Raw genomic sequence first — 20,553 nt, 5'->3', positions numbered from 1 at the left:
GAAAGATATGGATTATTACATTAAACTATTACCCCGTAGAGACAGTTAACATTTGGGGCGTGGGGGTAAACACCTTTATTTTCAATGTGTACATGTTTGGAGTGTCTACGGGGTATAGTGCAGAAAGTCCCTGTGTCCATGGGGGGGGTGAACCCTACAACTCTACTAGATTGAAAACGTCACAATCATAAATACGTCTAGAGAGTTGTATTCTACAGCTAAAATAACTATCATATATATTATATGTGTATCATCTATATGTGTGTTGATGAAGAACACGTTGTGAGCTTGTAGATCTGCTCTGTTCTGTAAGGAACTTGAAGCTCTTTAAACTGCTAGTGTGTGTGTGTGTGTGTGTGTGTGTGTGTGTGTGTGTGTGTGTGTGTGTGTGTGTGTGTGTGTGTGTTGTTTAATAGATTGAATACTTTATTTATAAAGACATGGTAACAGTACATGGAAGTACAATTCACAACACAAGGTCCTCTAACTGGATCTCTCATAAAAACACAAAGTCTTATTTAAATGAGATCCTGTGCTCTCACATCATGATGACATTTAAGAAGACATACAAATACACACTACTATGCAGAACGTCATACAATCAGCTTACATGTTACTGCTATGAAACACAATAAATATGTACAATAGACAGTTTTAGGAGGAGGGGAGGGTGTGTGTGTGTGTGTGTGTGTGTGTGTGTGTGTGTGTGTGTGTGTGTGTGTGTGTGTGTGTGTGTGTGTGTGTGTCATTATAGTGAAGATAATAAACACAACCATGAATATAAAACATATTTTATTATATGTATCTTGGGATCAATAAAGATCTATCTTATATTTAAAAAAAAAAAAATTGATGTAAAACTGCCCTTGAGCAAGGCACCACTAACTCTATAAAAGTGCAGCTGAGCCTCCCGTTACAAACGGGTGTCAGTGTAGGAACCAGACAGCAGTGGTTCTCAACCTTTTCAGGGCACGACCCCCTAAATAATCCTATTTGAACCGGAGACCCCCCAAAAATAATCCTATTTGAACTGGAGACCCCCCAAAAATAATCATATTTGAACTGGAGACCCCCCAAAAATAATCCTATTTGAACCGGAGACCCCCCAAAAATAATCATATTTGAACTGGAGACCCCCCAAAAATAATCCTATTTGAACCGGAGACCCCCCAAAAATAATCATATTTGAACCGGAGACCCCCCAAAAATAATCATATTTGAACCGGAGACCCCCCAAAAATAATCATATTTGAACCGGAGACCCCCCAAAAATAATCATATTTGAACCGGAGACCCCCCAAAAATAATCATATTTGAACTGGAGACCCCCCAAAAATAATCATATTTGAACTGGAGACCCCCCAAAAATAATCATATTTGAACCGGAGACCCCCCAAAAATAATCATATTTGAACTGGAGACCCCCCAAAAATAATCATATTTGAACTGGAGACCCCCCAAAAATAATCATATTTGAACCGGAGACCCCCCAAAAATAGTCCTATTTGAACTGGAGACCCCCCAAAAATAATCCTATTTGAACTGGGAACTAGGGGTGTGCCGATATATCGTCCCGCGATATATCGCGATACGTTTTTGTGACGATATGTATCGTTTTTTACAATAATAATAATCAGGCATGCAAACAGCCCTGAGGTGAAAAGGGTGACAACATGTTGTGTTTTTTTTGGGGTCAGATGTCACACTATTGCCCTATTTGGATTGAAAACGGTAGCTGAAAAGTTACAAGTTTGCATGTCTGAATAATGCAAAAACAGAAATATTTGTTTGCATTTGCTTCCCCCCCCCCATATATTTTCATTCATGAAATTAGTCGGCACACCCCTACTGGGAACCTCCCCCCCTCTCCACCACCCTGACAAGCAGTTGTAATTGTAGAGTTGAGGCATAACATTTCATTTAGTTTGAGTTCCATTGTGAAAACAGATCAGCTGTTTTACTATAGTTTGTTGATTTCTTTTGACGCATTAATGGTTTTATATTTTCTTCATTCTAGAGGCAGTAAAAAGGTCTTAAAAGTCATTTGGTCACTTTATAAATGTACAGATACCCTGTAAACACTTATACTGTATGTTGGTTTGATTACTGTTGAGTATTATGTCATCATATGTCATTATGATGACACTGATATTAAAGCAATGTTTCTGTTGTTCAGGTTCAGGTTCAGGGGTCGTGTTTCCATCCCTCCTCCCCCGACAGCAGAGTTCTCACAGTGTTACCGTACCATCCAGGTAACATTTATACCCTTTAATACACTCTGAAATAATACATAACCTTACCCCCATAACACACTCTAAATCAGGGGTCCAGGTCTTTTTGTCAGCCCAGGGACCCCTTAGCTGAGAGAGAGAGATGAAGCAGGGACCCCTTAACTGAGAGACAGATGAAGCAGGGACCCCTTAGCTGAGAGAGAGATGAAGCAGGGACCCCTTAGCTGACAGAGAGATGAAGCAGGGACCCCTTAGCTGAGAGACAGAAGATGCAGGGACCCCTTAGTCTGTGTGTAGGGAAGCAGGGACCCCTTAGCTGACAGAGAGATGAAGCAGGGACCCCTTAGTGTGTGTGTAGGGAAGCAGGGACCCCTTAGCTGAGAGAGAAGAAGCAGGGACCCCTTAGTGTGTGTGTAGGGAAGCAGGGACCCCTTAGCTGACAGAGAGATGAAGCAGGGACCGTTTAGCTGAGAGAGAGATGAAGCAGGGACCCCTTAGCTGACAGAGAGATGAAGCAGGGACCCCTTAGCTGAGAGACAGAAGAAGCAGGGACCCCTTAGTCTGTGTGTAGGGAAGCAGGGACCCCTTAGCTGACAGAGAGATGAAGCAGGGACCCCTTAGTGTGTGTGTAGGGAAGGTAAGAAATTATCTGATCACTACTTCATGTCCTACTCTCTCTCTCTCTCCTCTCCCCCCTCACAGCCCCTCCCTACCCACATGATTTCCTCACGTCGCAACCTTCGCACACTATCCTCCACTGATCTCTCCTCCTCTGTTCTCTCTGCTCTCCCTGCCCCTGAATCCTTTGCTCTTCTATCCCCTGACACCGCCACTGATCTTCTTTTCTCTACCCTATCCTCTTCTCTAGACCATCTCTGTCCCCTCACCACCAGGCCTGCACGCCAAACTCCACCTGCCCCCTGGTTGTCGGACTCAGTGCGTACTGAGAGACGGAGCCTGAGAGCGGCTGAGCGCAAATGGAGAAATGGCAACCTCCCGGAGGACCTTCTTACCTTCCAAACTCTCCTTTCTACCTTTTCCTCCTCTCTATCAGCTGCTAAAGCTGCTTTCTTCTGCACTAAAATTCAGGCTTCTGCTTCCAACCCTAAAAAACTATTTGAAACTTTCTCCTCTCTCCTGCAACCACCTCCCCCTCCTCCCTCCTCCTCCCTCCTCCCTGACGACTTCGCCAACTTCTTTGACAAGAAGGTGAACGATATCCGATCCTCCTTCACTCCTCCCCCGGCTGATGCCCTGCGCACTACCCACACCTGTCTGCCTCCCACCCCTCCCTCCCTATCTTCATCTACTCCTCCTCCCTCTCCCCCACCCTCTCTATCCCACTTCTCTCCCCTCTCCTCTAAAGAGGTCCTTCTCCTTGTTACCTCTAGTCGCCCCACCTCATGCTCCCTGGACCCGGTCCCATCCCCTCTGCTGCAGTCCTCTGCACCTGAACTCCTTCCCTTCTTAACCCACCTTATTAACACCTCTCTGACGTCTGGCTACTTTCCCTCTGCTTTCAAGACTGCCAGAGTCACCCCCCTCCTCAAGAAACCGACACTTGACCCCTCTGAGATCAAGAACTACAGACCGGTTTCCCTTCTATCCTTCCTATCTAAAACTCTCGAACGTGCTGTCTTTAAACAACTGTCTTCCTACCTCCACCAGAACAACCTCCTGGACTCCAACCAGTCGGGGTTCAAAGTGGGTCACTCGACAGAGACTGCCCTCCTGGCAGTGACGGAGTCGCTCCATGCCGCTAGAGCGAACTCTCTCTCCTCTGTCCTGATACTCCTGGACCTGTCTGCAGCGTTCGACACAGTGAACCACCAGATCCTCCTCTCCACCCTCGAGAGGATGGGTGTCTCAGGCTCTGCACTCTCCCTGTTTGCATCCTACCTGACGGGTCGCTCCTACCAGGTGATGCTGAGAGGGTCTGTGTCAGAACCACACAGGCTCACTACTGGGGTTCCCCAAGGCTCGGTTCTGGGTCCTCTTCTTTTCTCTCTCTACACTACATCTCTTGGTGCTGTCATCCACTCCCATGGCTTTTCCTACCACTGCTATGCCGATGACACCCAGCTGATCCTCTCATTCCCCCCCTCTGACACACAAGTGGAGGCACGCATTGCTGCTTGTCTGGCTGACATCTCGGAGTGGATGTCGACGAACCACCTGAAGCTCAACCTGGACAAGACCGAGCTGATGTTCATCCCGGGGAAGGGCTGTCCTCACCGAGACATGGCCATCACCATTGAGAATGCTGTGGTGACGTCAACTCGGACTGCGAAGAATCTGGGTGTGACCCTGGACGATCAACTGTCGTTCTCGGCTAACATCGCATCAGTGACACGGTCCTGCAGATTCCTCCTCTACAACATCAGGAGGATTCGCCCCTTCCTCACGGAGAAAACAGCCCAGGTGCTCATCCAGGCTCTTGTCATCTCCCGCCTGGACTACTGCAACTCCCTCCTTGCTGGTGCTCCGGCATCAGCCATCAGACCTCTGGAGCTTGTTCAGAAAGCTGCGGCTCGTCTGGTGTTCAACCGCCCCAAGTTCTCCCACACAACTATCCTTCTCCGTTCTCTGCACTGGCTCCCCGTAGCAGCTCGCATTCAGTTTAAAACCCTGGTGCTAGCCTATAGAGCAGTGAAAGGAACAGCTCCTTCTTACCTCCAGGTTTTGGTCAATGCCCACACCCCTGCCCGACCACTCCGGTCTGCCACCTCGGGGCGACTGACTCCCTCGCCACTCAACGGTCCTTCTGGTCGATCGACACGGTCACGACTTTTTTCTGTTCTGGCCCCACAGTGGTGGAATGAACTTCCCACTGATGTCAGGACAGCAGAGTCACTGCCCATCTTTCGCCGCAGGCTGAAAACCCACCTCTTCAGGAAACACTATCCTTCCTCTTTGCCTGGCCTACTTGTTGTTAACTAGTTGTACGAACTCTTGTTTTATTTTTGTATTGTTTTATTGGATCTTGTTTAGTCAATACACTTATTTGTTTTAGCTCGTGCTCATTTGATTTTGCCATTTTTGTCTCATCTGTTTAAGAAAGTAGGTAGCTGATATATTGCACTTTTACCTTAGCGCTAGGTATACTCTTGGTTGCTTGTTTTTGCAGGAAATGTACTTAAAACTTCTGGTGATTAGTAGTTTTCGTTCCCTACCATAGGTAGGGAACGAAAACTACTAATCACCAGAAGTTTTAAGTTTTAAGTATACACTTATTGTAAGTCGCTTTGGATAAAAGCGTCTGCTAAATGACTGTAATGTAATGTAATGTAATGTAGGGAAGCAGGGACCCCTTAGCTGACAGAGAGATGAAGCAGGGACCCCCACTACATATTGTAATGGCTGCTTGCAGATGGAAAACAAATGACAACGTAGAAAATGTGCTCCTGGGAGCACAGGTCTCCTCCGTCAGTTACTGTTCCTGATTTAATCCTGTCTTACCTCACGTCAAAAGATATAAATGATCTTTTGAAGTGACACACATATTTATAGGAACTCTATTTCATCATGCGTCTCGCTAGCCAATCAAAGCACACCCTTTCAACATATTGTCCAGGGTACCCACGGTCATGAAATTCCTGGAAATATTTTGAAAAAAAAATAAAAAAAAATCCAGTACTGGAAAAGGTTTGGAATTGATCAAAGGTCCTGGAATTTATCAAGGGTCCTGGAAACATATTTGGCTATGCATTGTTTTTGGCTATTTTTTGGGGCGGTGTAGCCGCCCCCTATAAGTGAGTTTTGGACACCGACCAAAAAATGTGTGTACCCCCTAACCCTTCCATTGTTAATGCAAATCTTTTTTCATATCAGCCAATCACATTACAGCTAGTGTCATCACCACTAACTGTAATGTGATTGGCTGACTTTGCAAATTCAGGACTGTGATTGGCTAGCGAAACACATGACACATGTGCAGCCCTATGTATGGACTTTAAAAAAAGTCATTTATCCTTTTTTTAAAGTGAGTCATGTTGTGATGACCACACACCGCCCACTTCACACTGGGTGTGATTTTTTTATTACAAAACATTTTCATAAACATGTATAACATTACACGAAATATGTAACATAAGTAGTTTTTCGCCGAACGGGCTGTGTAACACCCCATCCGCACTGCCAGCGATGCGACGTGACGCGACGCGAGCGGGCGATGAAATCTCATTCAAATACATGCTTTTGAATGAGACCGTCCTGACCGACCGCGAGCGACAACGAACCGTGCAACGACGTCGTCCGCCCCTCCTATTTTCGCTCGCAGGGTCACTATGCCCTAATTTTGCACGAAATGTTGAATGAAATTGTACTATTTTATATTCTATGCTTTATTTTTGCTACACTGCCTATCTTTGGGCATTGTACATAGGAGTAAGAGACACATTATTGCGCTGAATGATTGTTTCATAGGCCTGGAAATTGGGCTAAATATTCTGGAAAAGTTTTGGAAAACAATAAAGGATTATCTTGGTATCAGGACAACTCTTAACACACAAGAGAGTTCTTTGTGACAGTGTGTTTGTGTTGTGTAGTTTTGTAACTGTGTGTGTGTGTGTGTGTGTGTGTTGTAACTGTGTGTGTGTGTGTGTGTGTGTGTGTGTGTGTGTAGTGTTGTTCCTCAGACCTCTCTCTCCAGTCCCCCGTGGTCAGAGCTGGATCCCCTCGACCCAGAAGAGCAACACCGCCAGCATGCAGGTGACCTTTTGACCCCTATAGCCACGCCCCCTTCACACATTGACCTACTGTAAACACACGCCCACACCGCTACAGGGTCAGAGGCCACGCCCCTGGAATCCAAACAGACGCTACATTGTAGGATAACTATGAGTAGGTTTATATGCCTAGTTCAACCAGTGGTCCCTTGAGGGGGTTCCAGGGGGTCCCCAGACAAATGAATAGTTAGGAACCAAATGGACCCTTATGTGTCTGTAACTCTGAGAGTGTAACAAATGGAACCAAATGGACCCTTACAGTGGGTAGGGAAAGTATTCAGACCCCCTTACATTTTTCATTATTTGTCATATTGCAGCCATTTACTAAAATCATTTAAGTTCATTTTTTCCCCTCATTCATGTACACACAGCACCCCATATTGACAAAAAAAACACAGAATTGTAGAAATGTTTGCAGATTTATTAAAAAAGAAAAACTGAAATATCACATGGCCATAAGTATTCAGACCCTTTGCTGTGACACTCGTATATTTAACTGAGATGCTGTCCATTTCTTCTGATCATCCTTGAGATAGTCTGGGAGGGTTAGCGTCGGAGCTTGGACAGCAGGGGCGTGGCCACTGCGTTGTGATTCAAATCAACAGCCAATGAAGAAAAGGGGGCGGGATCCACATGCAGTGGGTGTTGCATCTAAATAGGATCGACGGGAAGCAATTTCCCCTTGAGAAATTTCTTCCGGCATTGTTGTGTACTGCTGTTTGCCTCTCGTCGGACTTTTTAGACGAGTTGCACAGCTCTCAGACCGGTAAGAGGCGTGTCCGCTCAGATTCAGAGCGTAAGGTACATCCCGCCCACAAATACCAGGGCTCTGGCCCAGAAGTTCCTCGCCAGAGCTGGCGAAAACTTCTGGGAACTCAGATTATCCTTGAGATGGTTCTACACCTTCATTGGAATCCAGCTATGTTTAATTATATTGTTTGGACTTGATTGGGAAAGGGACACACCTGTCTATATAAGACCGTACAGCTCACAGTGCATGTCAGAGCAAATGAGAATCATGAGATCGAAGGAACTGCCCGAAGAGCTCAGAGACAGAATTGTGGCAAGGCACAGATCTGGCCAAGGTTACAAAATAATTTCCGCTGCACTTAGAGCAACAGTAAAAACACGAAACAGAGAACGCTCAGATTGATCGACCTAGTACATTGTACATTGTTCCTTGTGTTAACACATTGACTGCCAGAGTTAAAACACCAGCCATAGCTGCCTGTGCCAGCCATTTTTGAGCTTTCTGGCCAGTCTATCTAGGCCCACAGAACATTTTGTGCTAGGACTATGAACACATGGAATACCTCAAAACAAAGATCAGAATCTCTACTTTCGCCAGGAAAAAAAGTGAGTTCCTAGCATGTTCTGTTCTTTAGCTATTGGCAGTTGAATATAGCTTGGTTTCACCAAAATCAGCTATCTGGATCTAGAAGCTGAGATAATGAGGCTTTTGTGAAACATTCTCTCTCAGGCAGAACAGTGATTAGACCCTTATATTTTCACCTTCAGTGACACATTACTGACATCAGACATCTGCACAGTTGTTGTTTTCAAACTAACAACACTGAGAAAGTGCTTTTGAATATACTTTTATATAGCTTTTTCACATCAACGTTTATCAACATGTGTCTTGTTGATAAACAAATCTCAAGCTCATTTCAACGTTTTTCTTTTCAAAGTTATAAGATCAAAAGAAGTGTGTGTGTGTGTGTGTGTGTGTGTGTGTGTGTGTGTGTGTGTGTGTGTGTGTGTGTGTGTGTGTGTGTGTGTGTGTGTGTGTGTGTGTGTGTGTGTGTGTGTGTGTGTGTGTGTGTGTCAAGACTTGGCATTATCTGTGCCAATTGTTTGAGTTTGTTTTACACACCATTATAATTTCACACACACACACACACACACACACACACACACGCACACACAGGGAGAGATTTTGCACTGTCCCCCTCTGGTGGTCAAAATAAATCCCTACATTGTGACACATCCATCCATCCAATACAGACATATTGATGCCCCCTGATAGAAACCATATAGACATATAGACTGTATGCAAGGTAAGTGAGGAGGAATTATTTTCTGTGAATGCCATGCAGACAAGCACTGAGATCCAGATAGCATCTATGACATAAAACCAAGCAAAATCAGAAAATGTTTGACTTTTTAGATAGTGAAACAGTTTTATATACAGCCTTATTTTTATCACAACACCCAATTACTGAATATCAGTCCCCCATAACTCTTGATTGTGTGCAAATGGAACTAAATGGACCCATAGGGTTGACAGTAATGGTCAAATAGGGCTAGCTATGTATGTGTCTTTCTATATTCTATGTCCAGGTTTTCTTCAGATTAGGATACTGATTTCACTGGTTCCATTTGTGCACACAAGACCTGCTAGTTTTCAATTGTATATCTATGATATAAAACCAACAGTCTACAGAACCCAATTACTGAATATCAGTCCCCCATAACTCTTGATTGTGTGCAAATGGAACTAAATGGACCCGTAGGGTTGACAGTAATGGTCAAATAGGGCTAGCTATGTATGTGTCTGTCTATATTCTATGTCCAGGTTTTCTTCAGATTAGGATACTGATTTCACTGGTTCCATTTGTGCACACAAGACAATTGCAATTGTATATCTATGATATAAAACCAACAGTCTACAGAAAAAGTTTGAAACGACTCAGGCAGACACATTTGAACACTTTATATGTCTTTCAAGTGGAGTACAACATACAAAGTACAACATACAAAAAACATACAAAAAATACAATATATCATCATTGTGTGTTTTGCTGGCCAGCACATCAATGTCTCCTCAGATCGCTCAGGGTGGAGGTGGTCCCCGTGAGGGTCTGAGGACGTGATGGCATAGATGTCTTTCACCGACAAAGATGGCATCACGCACTCAGATCCCTTGGGGCAGTGAGAAACATTAGCAGCACATTCACTGCCAACTGTTGGCTGGCTCAGAGCATAATAAATCAAAGTCAAAATAAATACAAAATGAAAATAAAACAAACAAATACAATCAAAATGATTCAATAATACTTCTCCTTAGTATGGTAATCAAGGTAGCAATCAATAACATGGAGGGGTACCAAACAGCTTTTGCACTGATACCTTGTCTCACTCCGCCCTCCCCTCCTGGTGCAAACTCTGCACCATTTTGTTGGGTGCTTGTTTTTGGCAGTGGGGGGACAATAGACAAGCTCATGGACTTTCATATCGCCACTCAATCGGTCACAAGGTTCGCGACTTCTTGGTGCATAAGGACGCAGGGGGGGGGCAGGGGGGGGCGGAGAGGCCGGGGGACGGCAGGGGCGGGCAGGATGAGGCTGCTGGTGAGGCTGCTGCTGGTGAGGTTGCTGCTGGTGAGGTTGCTGCTGACAGGCGGCCGGGGGGGGGACAGGCGGGTCTGCTGGGACAGGGGCATGTCTCACAGCGGTCCAAGACTTGACAACGCTGAGGATGAAGTCATACATGCACTTACAGTCGCCACCTGGATTCCTTGTCTTGTAGAGTACGAATGCGTTGTACATTGCGATTTGGAATAAATAGACCACAAACTTGCTGCTCCACTTGGCTGTCTTCCTGATGAAGGGATAATAGCTTAGGTTTTGGTCTAGTCGGTCAACTGCATTCATACTCTTGTTGTATTCAAGGACACAAACTGGCTTCTCCTGTGGCACTTTGTCGCTGTGTTTTTTCTGCCTCACCATCTGGGTGCCCATCTCATCCTTGTGCTGGGTTGTGATCAATCGAACGATGCGTTTGTCTCGCCAGGCCAATAACATCACTTTGCCATTGTGAAGCATCTTACGTTGTCCCACTTTCAGGCTGGACATCGTCACATCCCTCATGGCTTGTGGTTCTCCTCTTTTTAGCCTCATGGTACCACAGGCATGGGTGTTCTTCTCAAGGAGGAGTTCATACAGCTTCACGGAGTTATAATAGTTGTCCATGAACAACGAAAACCCGTACCCTGTAAGACCCTGCAACAGAAAGATGACTGTGTCTGGTAGGGAAGAGTACTGTCCAGAATATGGCTTCATTGAGTAGCAGTACCCCGTTCCAGAATCGCACAGAATGTAGGACTTTATTCCATACTTGGTGGGCTTCATTGGGTTGTACACTCTGAAGGATAGGCGTCCCCTCCACAAAAGCATCCCCTCATCGATGCTGATGTTACGACCTGGAACAAACATCTGCTTGAATTTGTCTGTCAGGTACAGCAAGACCGGGTTGATTTTACAAAGCCTGTCGACAACAGCAACCTCACCAGCAGCTTCGGCGGCGGCAGCGGCGGCGGCGTGAGCGGCAGCGTCAGCCTCATTGTTGGTGAAGTGGAGAAACCGCCAGATGATCTGGAACCTGTTGCGTGGCATCTTTTTGCCGAAGAACGAAGTGAGTACAGGGTCATCGGTCGACCAATAGTACTCTAGTACAGGCTTTCGAACAAGGCCAGTGAGGAACAACAGGGCCAAAAAGTTTTTCAGCTCCCCCACTGAAACCGCTTTCCAGTCCTTCACCCTGCTTTGTGGATGCTGCGCCACTTCTTCTTCACTCCTGGCCTGGATGAACACGTCAGCATAGTGGTTGGTCTGCTCTACTATCATCCCTAGCAGCTCATCAGTGAGGAAAAGTGAAAGAAAGTCTACAGGCATGGTGGAATGTAGCTCCGCCGCAGCATTTCTAGGACCCGGACTAGCAGTGAAAGGGATGTCCTCCCTAGGTTCCCAATCTGTGTCCTTCCACACAGGCTCTACAGCTGACGGCCTCCCACCATGTCCTGTGAATTACAGAAATACACAATTACCATAAAATACATCTTTTTTGTTTGTGTGGCAGTGTTGATTTATATGAAAATATGACTAAAACTAAATGGACTTTTATTCAACAGACTATGACTAAAACTGAATCAAAATGTACTGTCAAAATCATGTTGTTGTGGTACATGATTTTGTGACATTTATCATTGCAGAGTGGGGTTTTAGCGAGGGCTGGCTCTGTATGTGTTTGTCTATATTGTATGTCCAGATTATGACACTATGTGGAATTGTATTCAACAGACTATGACTAAAACTGAATCAAAATGTACTGTCAAAATCATGTTGTGTGGTACAGCTGTGAAAACTGTCTCACCTCTTTTACGCCCGTCACGTGGTACTGCGGTTGAAGGTGATGGTCCCGTTTCCTCCACATCCATCATGCCTGAAATCATAGTAAAACATAAAATAGTTTGGTAAATAAGATATACAATTATATTCACTGCCAGCATGGCAACTTTAGAATGAATGACATGTATCATGTCATGAATGACATGGGCTGGCTCTGTATGTGTTTGTTGTATGATGTACTGTCAAAATCCTGTTGTGTGGTACAGCTGTGAAAACTGTCTCACCTCTTTCACGGCGGACACTTGGTACTGCGGTTGAACATGATGGTCCTGCTTCCTCGACATCCATCATGTCTGAAATCACAGTAAAACATAAAATAGTTTGGTAAATAAGATATACAATTATATTCACTGGTGGTGGTGCATTACTTTGTGCAACTTAGAATGAATGACATGTATCATTGCAGAGTGTGGTTTTTAGCCAGGGCTGGCTCTGTATGTGTTTGTCTATATTGTATGACCAGATTATATGTATGACACTGTGTCAAACACAAACAGAGTTTAGCCCTAAATGACCAAATACAGTAGCCTGGTTAGGCAAGGCTACCATTACAGTACGATGTGTACAAATGGAACCAAATGGACACGTGATGAAGAAAATGGCATCTATAAAAACCAACTGTCTAATGAAAATGTTTGAAACAGACTTACCATTCCTAGCAGACTGTGTAGGCCTATGATGAGATGACGACGCCATTGCTTCATCAGACTCATCTTCGTCGTCTGAAAGTAAACAAGATCAAACACTGTTGATGTTGTGGACATAAGGGGACCTTTGATGAAATTTATTATGATGGTGGGGGCCTCGGTGCACCTGGCCTCCACCCCAAAAACTAAAGCCATCAAAGGGATTTGAAAATCATTGTTGACATGTCCTCATGTGACCCACAACACTACAAAAGACTTTGTTGACATGGCCTCATGTCGACCCCCAACAAAATCAAAACATTTGTTGTCATGACATGACATGACCTCTTCCCTTTGAAGTATGCCACCCCCCCCCCCCCCAAAAAAAAACCCCAGATCTACAAGTCAACAAATTCATAGGCTACATCGTCAACATATTCAAATAAATCACATGCATATAAATAGATACAGAATAAAATAAATACATATTTTATAACTGGCTGACCCAGAGTGCAATATCCTAGAAATCCACACCGGGCTTCTACATTGTCCATATATAAATAAGGTGTTACACACACCTCCAGTTGTTAGAGGCCCAGTCAAACAATTTGTCTAAAAAGGATGAAACCATTCATAGGTATTCAATTCATCAAAATATAAAATGGCACCATTCAATGATCATAACAAGATAAAAGCACTACGTTGTGATGCGATTGAATGGTTTGGTGCCATTTTATATGTTGATATAAGTAAGTAGTGCCCCACAGACTTTATACAAATATCAGGTAAAACATAGCCGATTTACAATCTCACAACGCGTCGCAGCGCGAGGCGTTGTGAGCTTGTAGATCTGCTATTTTCAGAGTACAACCAAAAGGTAAAATATGATAAAAAAAAAGATATATATATATATAGGATATTCTTACCACTGGTAAACGGATCCAGACAATGTTTCCTTGGGCTTGGCTCGCTTGGCTCCCAGCTGCCAGAACAATCCGAATCGGAGCTCTCTTCACCGTCAGTAGTGTCTGGTTCTGGGCGATATGACACGGTCCTCGGAGTCGGTCTTTTGCTACGACGCAATCGGTGCCCGGGATCGGGGTCTGGTACCGGTGGGTTCGTGTCCTCCTCAGGCTCAGATACCTCCGCAGGTGGTGGGGGAGGTGGTGGGGGGGGTGGTTGCTTCTTAGGCCTCCGTGGTCGTTGCCGCCCGCGCCGGGGGACGGTCGAAGACACCGATGTCTCCTCAGATCCCTGGGGAGCAGTCTTCGCCTCCTCGGATCCCTCCAATGGCGGAGGTGGTCGCGGCGGAGGTGGTCGCGGCGGAGGTGGTTGCCACGAGGGTTCTGCTGACGTGAAGACATAGGTATCTTTCACCGATAGAGATGGCTTCACGTCAACAGATCCCTCGGGGGTAGTGAGAGACGCCGCCTGCTTCACCTCCTTGGAGCCCCCAGCTAGTGGCGAAGGTGGTCGCGGGGGAGCGGTGAAAGACGCCACCGCCGACGGCTTCTTCTCAGGTCGTGGTGGTTCCTCCACAGGTCGTGATGGTGGTCCCGGTGGTGATGGGGGTCCCGGGGGAGCAGTGAAGGACATTGTCTCCAAAATAGTTCTTTGGGTCGGGTCTCTCCGAGGCCATTTGGCCTTGCTTTTTCTTCGCATCTCGCCTAAAAACTATACTCCCGAGTCCGACTCCCACCTATAAATATGTACACCTAACTCTCACCTATATATCTATGTACTACTATACTATATAAACGTCTTACTCTCACCTATATATATATATCTTGCACCTCTCCTAACTTTACCAAACTAACTAACTAACTAACGATCGCTTGCTCTTTCTCTGTCTCTCAGTCGCTGTCTCTCGCTCTCTCTCACTCTATTTCTCTGTCCGTCCGTCTCTGCTCACTGTTTGTTTAGAATGCCACAGGGACTGTTGTTCTGCACCCGGATTTGTAGTGTTTTGCTCAGATCATGTGACTTTTGCGATCATGTGACTTTTCTTTTGTCGTAGAAGCTTAATATTAATACACAGGTTGTGGAAGATTGCAATCTACCTTATACCAATGAAAAGACCTAATATCGAGTTAACTCGATCTAGGCAGTCAAGCGCTGGATTCTTAATATCGAGATAACTCGATCTAGGCAGTCAATGTGTTAAGAGTAGAGCAGCAATGCATATAAAAAGACATAGATATATGTAATTCAAAAACACACAGTAGAAAAAAGTACATAAGGTGCATATACATAGTGCAGGTTTTTAAATAGTTTCATACTGTCGTTGAGGTATACACACATAAATAAATAAAAAGAAGCACTTCAGTTATTTATCAGCATTTAGCAGCCGAATGGCTGACGGAATAAAGGACTTGGAGTAGCGGTTTGTACTGCAGATAGAAGCTCTGTATCGCCGTCCTGACGGCATGAGGCAGAAGTTAGAGGACAGGATGTGGTCAGGTTGGTCTATAAGCCACTCTCTCCTCTTCCAGAGAGTGTTCAGGTCATTTTGCTTGACTCCAGTGATTTTGGAGCAGACTTTGACCATGTTATTGGCAGTTTCTGTCCTTCACAGACAAACCGTTAAACCAGCATATAAAGGAAAAGGTTATGAGACTCTCAATATAGGACCTGTAGACAGTGCACAGGATGGTTTTTGACACTTTAAAGGAGTTCATTCTCCTAAGTAGATATATTTTCTGTTGGCCCGCTTAGCGAGAGACTCAATGTTTTTTGTCAAACTTGAGGTGGGAGTCAAACACAGTTCCGAGGTACTTGTAGGTATCAACTATCTGGACGTCTTCTCCGTGAATAGAACTAGCGACAGGGTCCGCTTTTTGGGGCGGTGTAACCGCCCCCTATAAGTGAGTTTTGGACACTGACCAATCCTGCACCGTGATTGGCCAATAGTCTGCAACGCAGTCTACACCCCTAACCCTTCCACAGTCAATGCAAATCTATACTTTTGCAAAGTCAGCCAATCACATTACAGCTAGTGTCATCACCACTAGCTGTAATGTGATTGGCTGACTTTGCAAATTCAGGACTGTGATTGGCTAGCGAAACACATGACACATGTGCAGCCCTATGAATAGCAGTATGGACTTTAAAAAAAGTCATTTATCCTTTTTTTAAGTGAGTCATGTTGTGATGACCACACACCGCCCACTTCACACTGGGTGTGATTTTTTTAGTTCTAAGTCAATTATAAGCTCCTTGGTTTTTGACACATTTAGGTCGAGGAGGTTGTCCTCGCACCACTGGACAAAGTCAGGAAGAGCACAGCCATGGTTTGACTCTGACCCTTTTAGCAGCGACAGGAGTGCAGTGTCATCAGAGTATTTGACTAGAAGGCTGTTCTCTCTCTTTGATCTGCAGCTATCTGTGTAAAGAATAAAGAAGATGGATGAGAACACGCAGCCTTGCGGGGAGCCAGTATTAGAGAGTATAGGGCCAGACATAGTGCCATTTACTAGGACACGCTGTTGTTCTATCAATAAGAAAGTTTAGACACAGAAGCGAGAGTTGGTCAGGGAAGTTAAAATAGGAGGAAACTTTCTCTATCAGAATGTGGGGCTGCATTATATTAAACGCAGAGGAAAAGTCTGCAAATAGGATCCTGGCATGGGATCCAGGATTCTCTAGATGCTCGTATACTTTATCAAGGATAAGGAGTTCAGCATCCTCTACACCTTTGCCAGTTTGATAGGTGAACTGTAGTGGGTCTATTTTTCCAGCAGCCAGGGAAATGATTTTTTCCTTTAGGATTTTTTTCCAGGTTTTTCATTACAATAGATGTTAACGCTATTGGTCTGAAATCATTTAGTGGTTTTTTTTACTTTAGGTATGGGGATGATGGTAGACTTTTTTTTTTTTTTTGGGTCGGTTCTCTTAACACTTCGCCTGCCAGAGTTATTTCAGATTTTTTGCTGTTGTCTGCCAGAGATTTTTCATTGAAATTAAAAAAGTACTCAGGAGCCGAGATACAGAATTTTTAAGTTTTGAGTTAACAAGGAAGTGGATGGGAGTCTAAATCTTCGAAAAATCATATCTCCTTGGTCTTTGGGTCAAATTGAAAAAAAAAAAAAATTAAATAGATTTTTTTTTTCAATTTTTTTAATTTTTTCAATAGAACGCATTTATGCGATCTTGGCGGCCAAGTGCGCTATTTAATAGATCGCATTTATGCGTGATTGGCAGGAATTGAGTTAAAGAGGCTAGTCACCTGCTCTAGTGGAATCACCAGGTCATTCTGGGGCAGGAGGGTTTCCCTCAGCCTGGAGACATCTTCTTGAAAGTCAGACGTTTCAAACCTAGAATAGAAGGCATTGAGAGCATTTGGCAAATCTGCATTATTTATACCATCTATGCTAATAGGCTGCTCTTTTGTGTCAGTACGTTGGTTTATAGATGCCATGGTTTTAATACCCTGCCAGGCTGATCTAATGTTACCATTTGTGTACTGTTGTTCAATTTTGGTTTTATATTTAGCTTTTGCCTTAGCTATTTCTGCTTTAACCTCTTTTGAGGCTGCTTTTTTGTGAAGAATACCTGTTTCTTCCTGTTTATAGCATACTTTAGCTCTTTGGTCACCCAGGGCTTATTGTTTGGAAAGATAACAACATTTTTTGAGGGTATAACATGGTCCACACAGAAAGAGATATATGATGTTATAGAGTCTGAGAGTTCATCAATATCAACACATGCATCAAAGAAACATTGCCAGTCTGTACATTCAAAGCATGCCTGGAGGGAGGATATACTGTCCTCTGTCCATACTTTCACAGTTTTCGTCTCCCTCTCTACGCTTCTAAAGCGTGGTTTGTAGACCGGCAGAAGAAAGATACTGTTGTGATATGAGGCACCCAGAGAGGGCTGGGCTATTGCCTTGTAGCCCCCTTTCACCTTTCCGTAACATATTGTCTTGTAGCCCCCTTTCACCTTTCCATAACATATTGTCTTGTAGCCCCCTTTCACCTTTCCATAACATATTGCCTTGTAGCCCCCTTTCACCTTTCCATAACATATTGTCTTGTAGCCCCCTTTCACCTTTCCATAACATATTGTCTTGTAGCCCCCTTTCACCTTTCCATAACATATTGCCTTGTAGCCCCCCCCCCCTTTCACCTTTCCATAACATATTGCCTTGTAGCCCCCTTTCACCTTTCCATAACATATTGTCTTGTAGCCCCCTTTCACCTTTCCATAACATATTGCCTTGTAGCCCCCTTTCACCTTTCCATAACATATTGCCTTGTAGCCCCCTTTCACCTTTCCATAACATATTGACTTGTAGCCCCCTTTCACCTTTCCATAACATATTGTCTTGTAGCCCCCTTTCACCTTTCCATAACATATTGACTTGTAGCCCCCTTTCACCTTTCCATAACATATTGACTTGTAGCCCCCTTTCACCTTTCCATAACATATTGTCTTGTAGCCCCCTTTCACCTTTCCATAACATATTGCCTTGTAGCCCCCCCCCCCTTTCACCTTTCCATAACATATTGCCTTGTAGCCCCCTTTCACCTTTCCATAACATATTGTCTTGTAGCCCCCTTTCACCTTTCCATAACATATTGCCTTGTAGCCCCCTTTCACCTTTCCATAACATATTGTCTTGTAGCCCCCTTTCACCTTTCCATAACATATTGCCTTGTAGCCCCCTTTCACCTTTCCATAACATATTGTCTTGTAGCCCCCTTTCACCTTTCCATAACATATTGCCTTGTAGCCCCCCCCCCCTTTCACCTTTCCATAACATATTGCCTTGTAGCCCCCTTTCACCTTTCCATAACATATTGACTTGTAGCCCCCTTTCACCTTTCCATAACATATTGACTTGTAGCCCCCTTTCACCTTTCCATAACATATTGACTTGTAGCCCCCTTTCACCTTTCCATAACATATTGACTTGTAGCCCCCTTTCACCTTTCCATAACATATTGCCTTGTAGCCCCCTTTCACCTTTCCATAACATATTGACTTGTAGCCCCCTTTCACCTTTCCATAACATATTGCCTTGTAGCCCCCTTTCACCTTTCCGTAACATATTGCCTTGTAGCCCCCCCCCCCCTTTCACCTTTCCATAACATATTGACTTGTAGCCCCCTTTCACCTTTCCATAACATACATCAAGAGTCATGTTTTTCCGCGTTTTGGGGCACGTCACATATTGTTCATATGTCCGAAGCGTTTTGTTCAGTTTGACAGTTTGACTTCACACCAAATACATTATATAATAATCATCACATTATTGCTGCCAACACCCTCTCTACCACCCAGAGCTCTACCATTTGTGTCCGTCAGCTGCCTCCCAATTAATATGGCAACTAACTGACATCCTCCATCACTCCAATACACAAGACATTGCGCCACTCATCCCCTATATGTGGTGCCAAGGGCAGCCATGCTTCTACACATTGGGACAAGGTACCCCGTAGAACAGTGGTTTTCAACCTTTTTCGTGTCAAGGACCCCCAAATTGACAAATATTAGCCCAGGGACCCCCATTTGAAAAGATATGCCAGGGACTCAACCGTTTAGATTTATTGGGGGTCCCAATCTACACTGTAGTATCATCATCAGTGTTCATGTAACTCTGAGAGTGTACAAATGGAACCAAATGGACCCGTTAGGGTCCATTTGGTTCCATTTGTACACTCTCAGAGTTACAGACATATAAGGCTCAATTTGGTTGCTAACTATTAATTTGCCTGGGGGACCCCCTGGAACCCCCTCAAGGACCACTGGTGGTCCCCGGACCACTGGTTGAAAACCCCTGCCGTAGAACATATGAGTCTCTCCAAGGGCATTAACCGTAGCACCTTTTTCAAACCATAGCAAGACACTTGGAGGACTGTCATCCATCCATTTATTGAGAATGGACAACCGAGCAGCATAGAGCAAAGCTCGTACTAGATGTCGATTTCCTTTTGTTACTATGATATTTGTGTCTGCCCCTAGAACATGATGGAGTGGATTTTTAAGGGTATTTTGATTCCAATCAGTTTAAGAATTTCATTTTGTCATTTTGACTTTACATTTTTATTGTTTTTATTTGACCCAAAGACCAAGGAGATATGATTTTTCGAAGATCTAGACTCTCATCCACTTCCTTGTTAACTTAAAACTTAAACATTCTGTATCTCGGCTCCTGAGTACTTCTCTTTTTTCAATGAAAAATCTTGGCAGTGGGCAGAACACGGCCAGAAATAATTCAGGCAGTGAATGAGTTAATATCTTTCTCTCTTATTACTACTCATATGTGATGTTTTTCTATTGCATATTATTGTACATTATTGTTTGTCTTTAAATGTCTGGATGAATTGAATACACAGGACCTTAATGTAAACCAGGCTTATCTGGGTTATAAATCTGTGTCACCGTGCCTCGTTCTTGCAAAGTGTTAATAAAGTATTCAATCAATCTAAAGTCAAGTGATAAACAGGGTGTGCAATGCTCACTGGACGGTAGTGATGCGCGGATCGTGGTTTTAGCCGCGGTTTTAGCCGCAGTTCACCGCGGTTTGGGTGGATTCGGGTCAATCAAATATAATTATGAATTAATATCGGATAAACCGCCGGTGAAATATTGCGGTAAATAAATTAATGACATCTAATATATCTATCCATAAAATAGCTAAATCTCTGCGTGCTTGTGTCTGTGTGAGTGTGTAGAGCAGCCTCTGTGCGATGCGATCACAAAATGCATTGATTTAGCCTATGGAATGTCCATGCGTCTTTTTTCTTTTTTTTAAAACCGGTGCTAGCGGAGCACTGCG

At 44.2% G+C, this 20,553-nt stretch overlaps 2 protein-coding genes across 3 annotated transcripts in view; one reads left to right on the top strand and one right to left on the bottom strand.

Annotated features, from left to right (window-relative positions):
- The window catches only part of mrpl21 (mitochondrial ribosomal protein L21), a 42,576-nt gene that overhangs the window by 519 nt on the left and 21,504 nt on the right, over positions 1-20,553 (top strand). The window contains exons 2-3 of one of the 2 annotated variants that reach the window (XM_084063127.1): positions 2,183-2,252; positions 6,856-6,941. In XM_084063127.1, coding sequence (XP_083919253.1) covers positions 2,183-2,252; positions 6,856-6,941 — 156 coding nt within the window. Of the gene's footprint in view, positions 1-2,176; positions 2,253-6,855; positions 6,942-20,553 lie in introns of both variants that reach the window. The other variant, XM_084063126.1, reaches the window with a different exon arrangement.
- Positions 9,772-14,366, bottom strand: LOC311038429 (piggyBac transposable element-derived protein 4-like; the record flags this gene model as incomplete). The annotated part of the gene is made up of 5 exons (XM_084047954.1): positions 9,772-9,819; positions 10,186-11,756; positions 12,369-12,437; positions 12,795-12,866; positions 13,697-14,366. The coding sequence occupies 5 exons, from the start codon at positions 14,364-14,366 to the stop codon at positions 9,772-9,774; spliced, it is 2,430 nt and encodes an 809-aa protein (XP_083904080.1).

This window comes from Gymnoscopelus microlampas (assembly GCF_963454915.1).
Source record: "Gymnoscopelus microlampas genome assembly, chromosome: 1".
NCBI lineage: Eukaryota > Metazoa > Chordata > Actinopteri > Myctophiformes > Myctophidae > Gymnoscopelus > Gymnoscopelus microlampas.
This window is presented reverse-complemented; position numbering and strand designations above follow the sequence as displayed.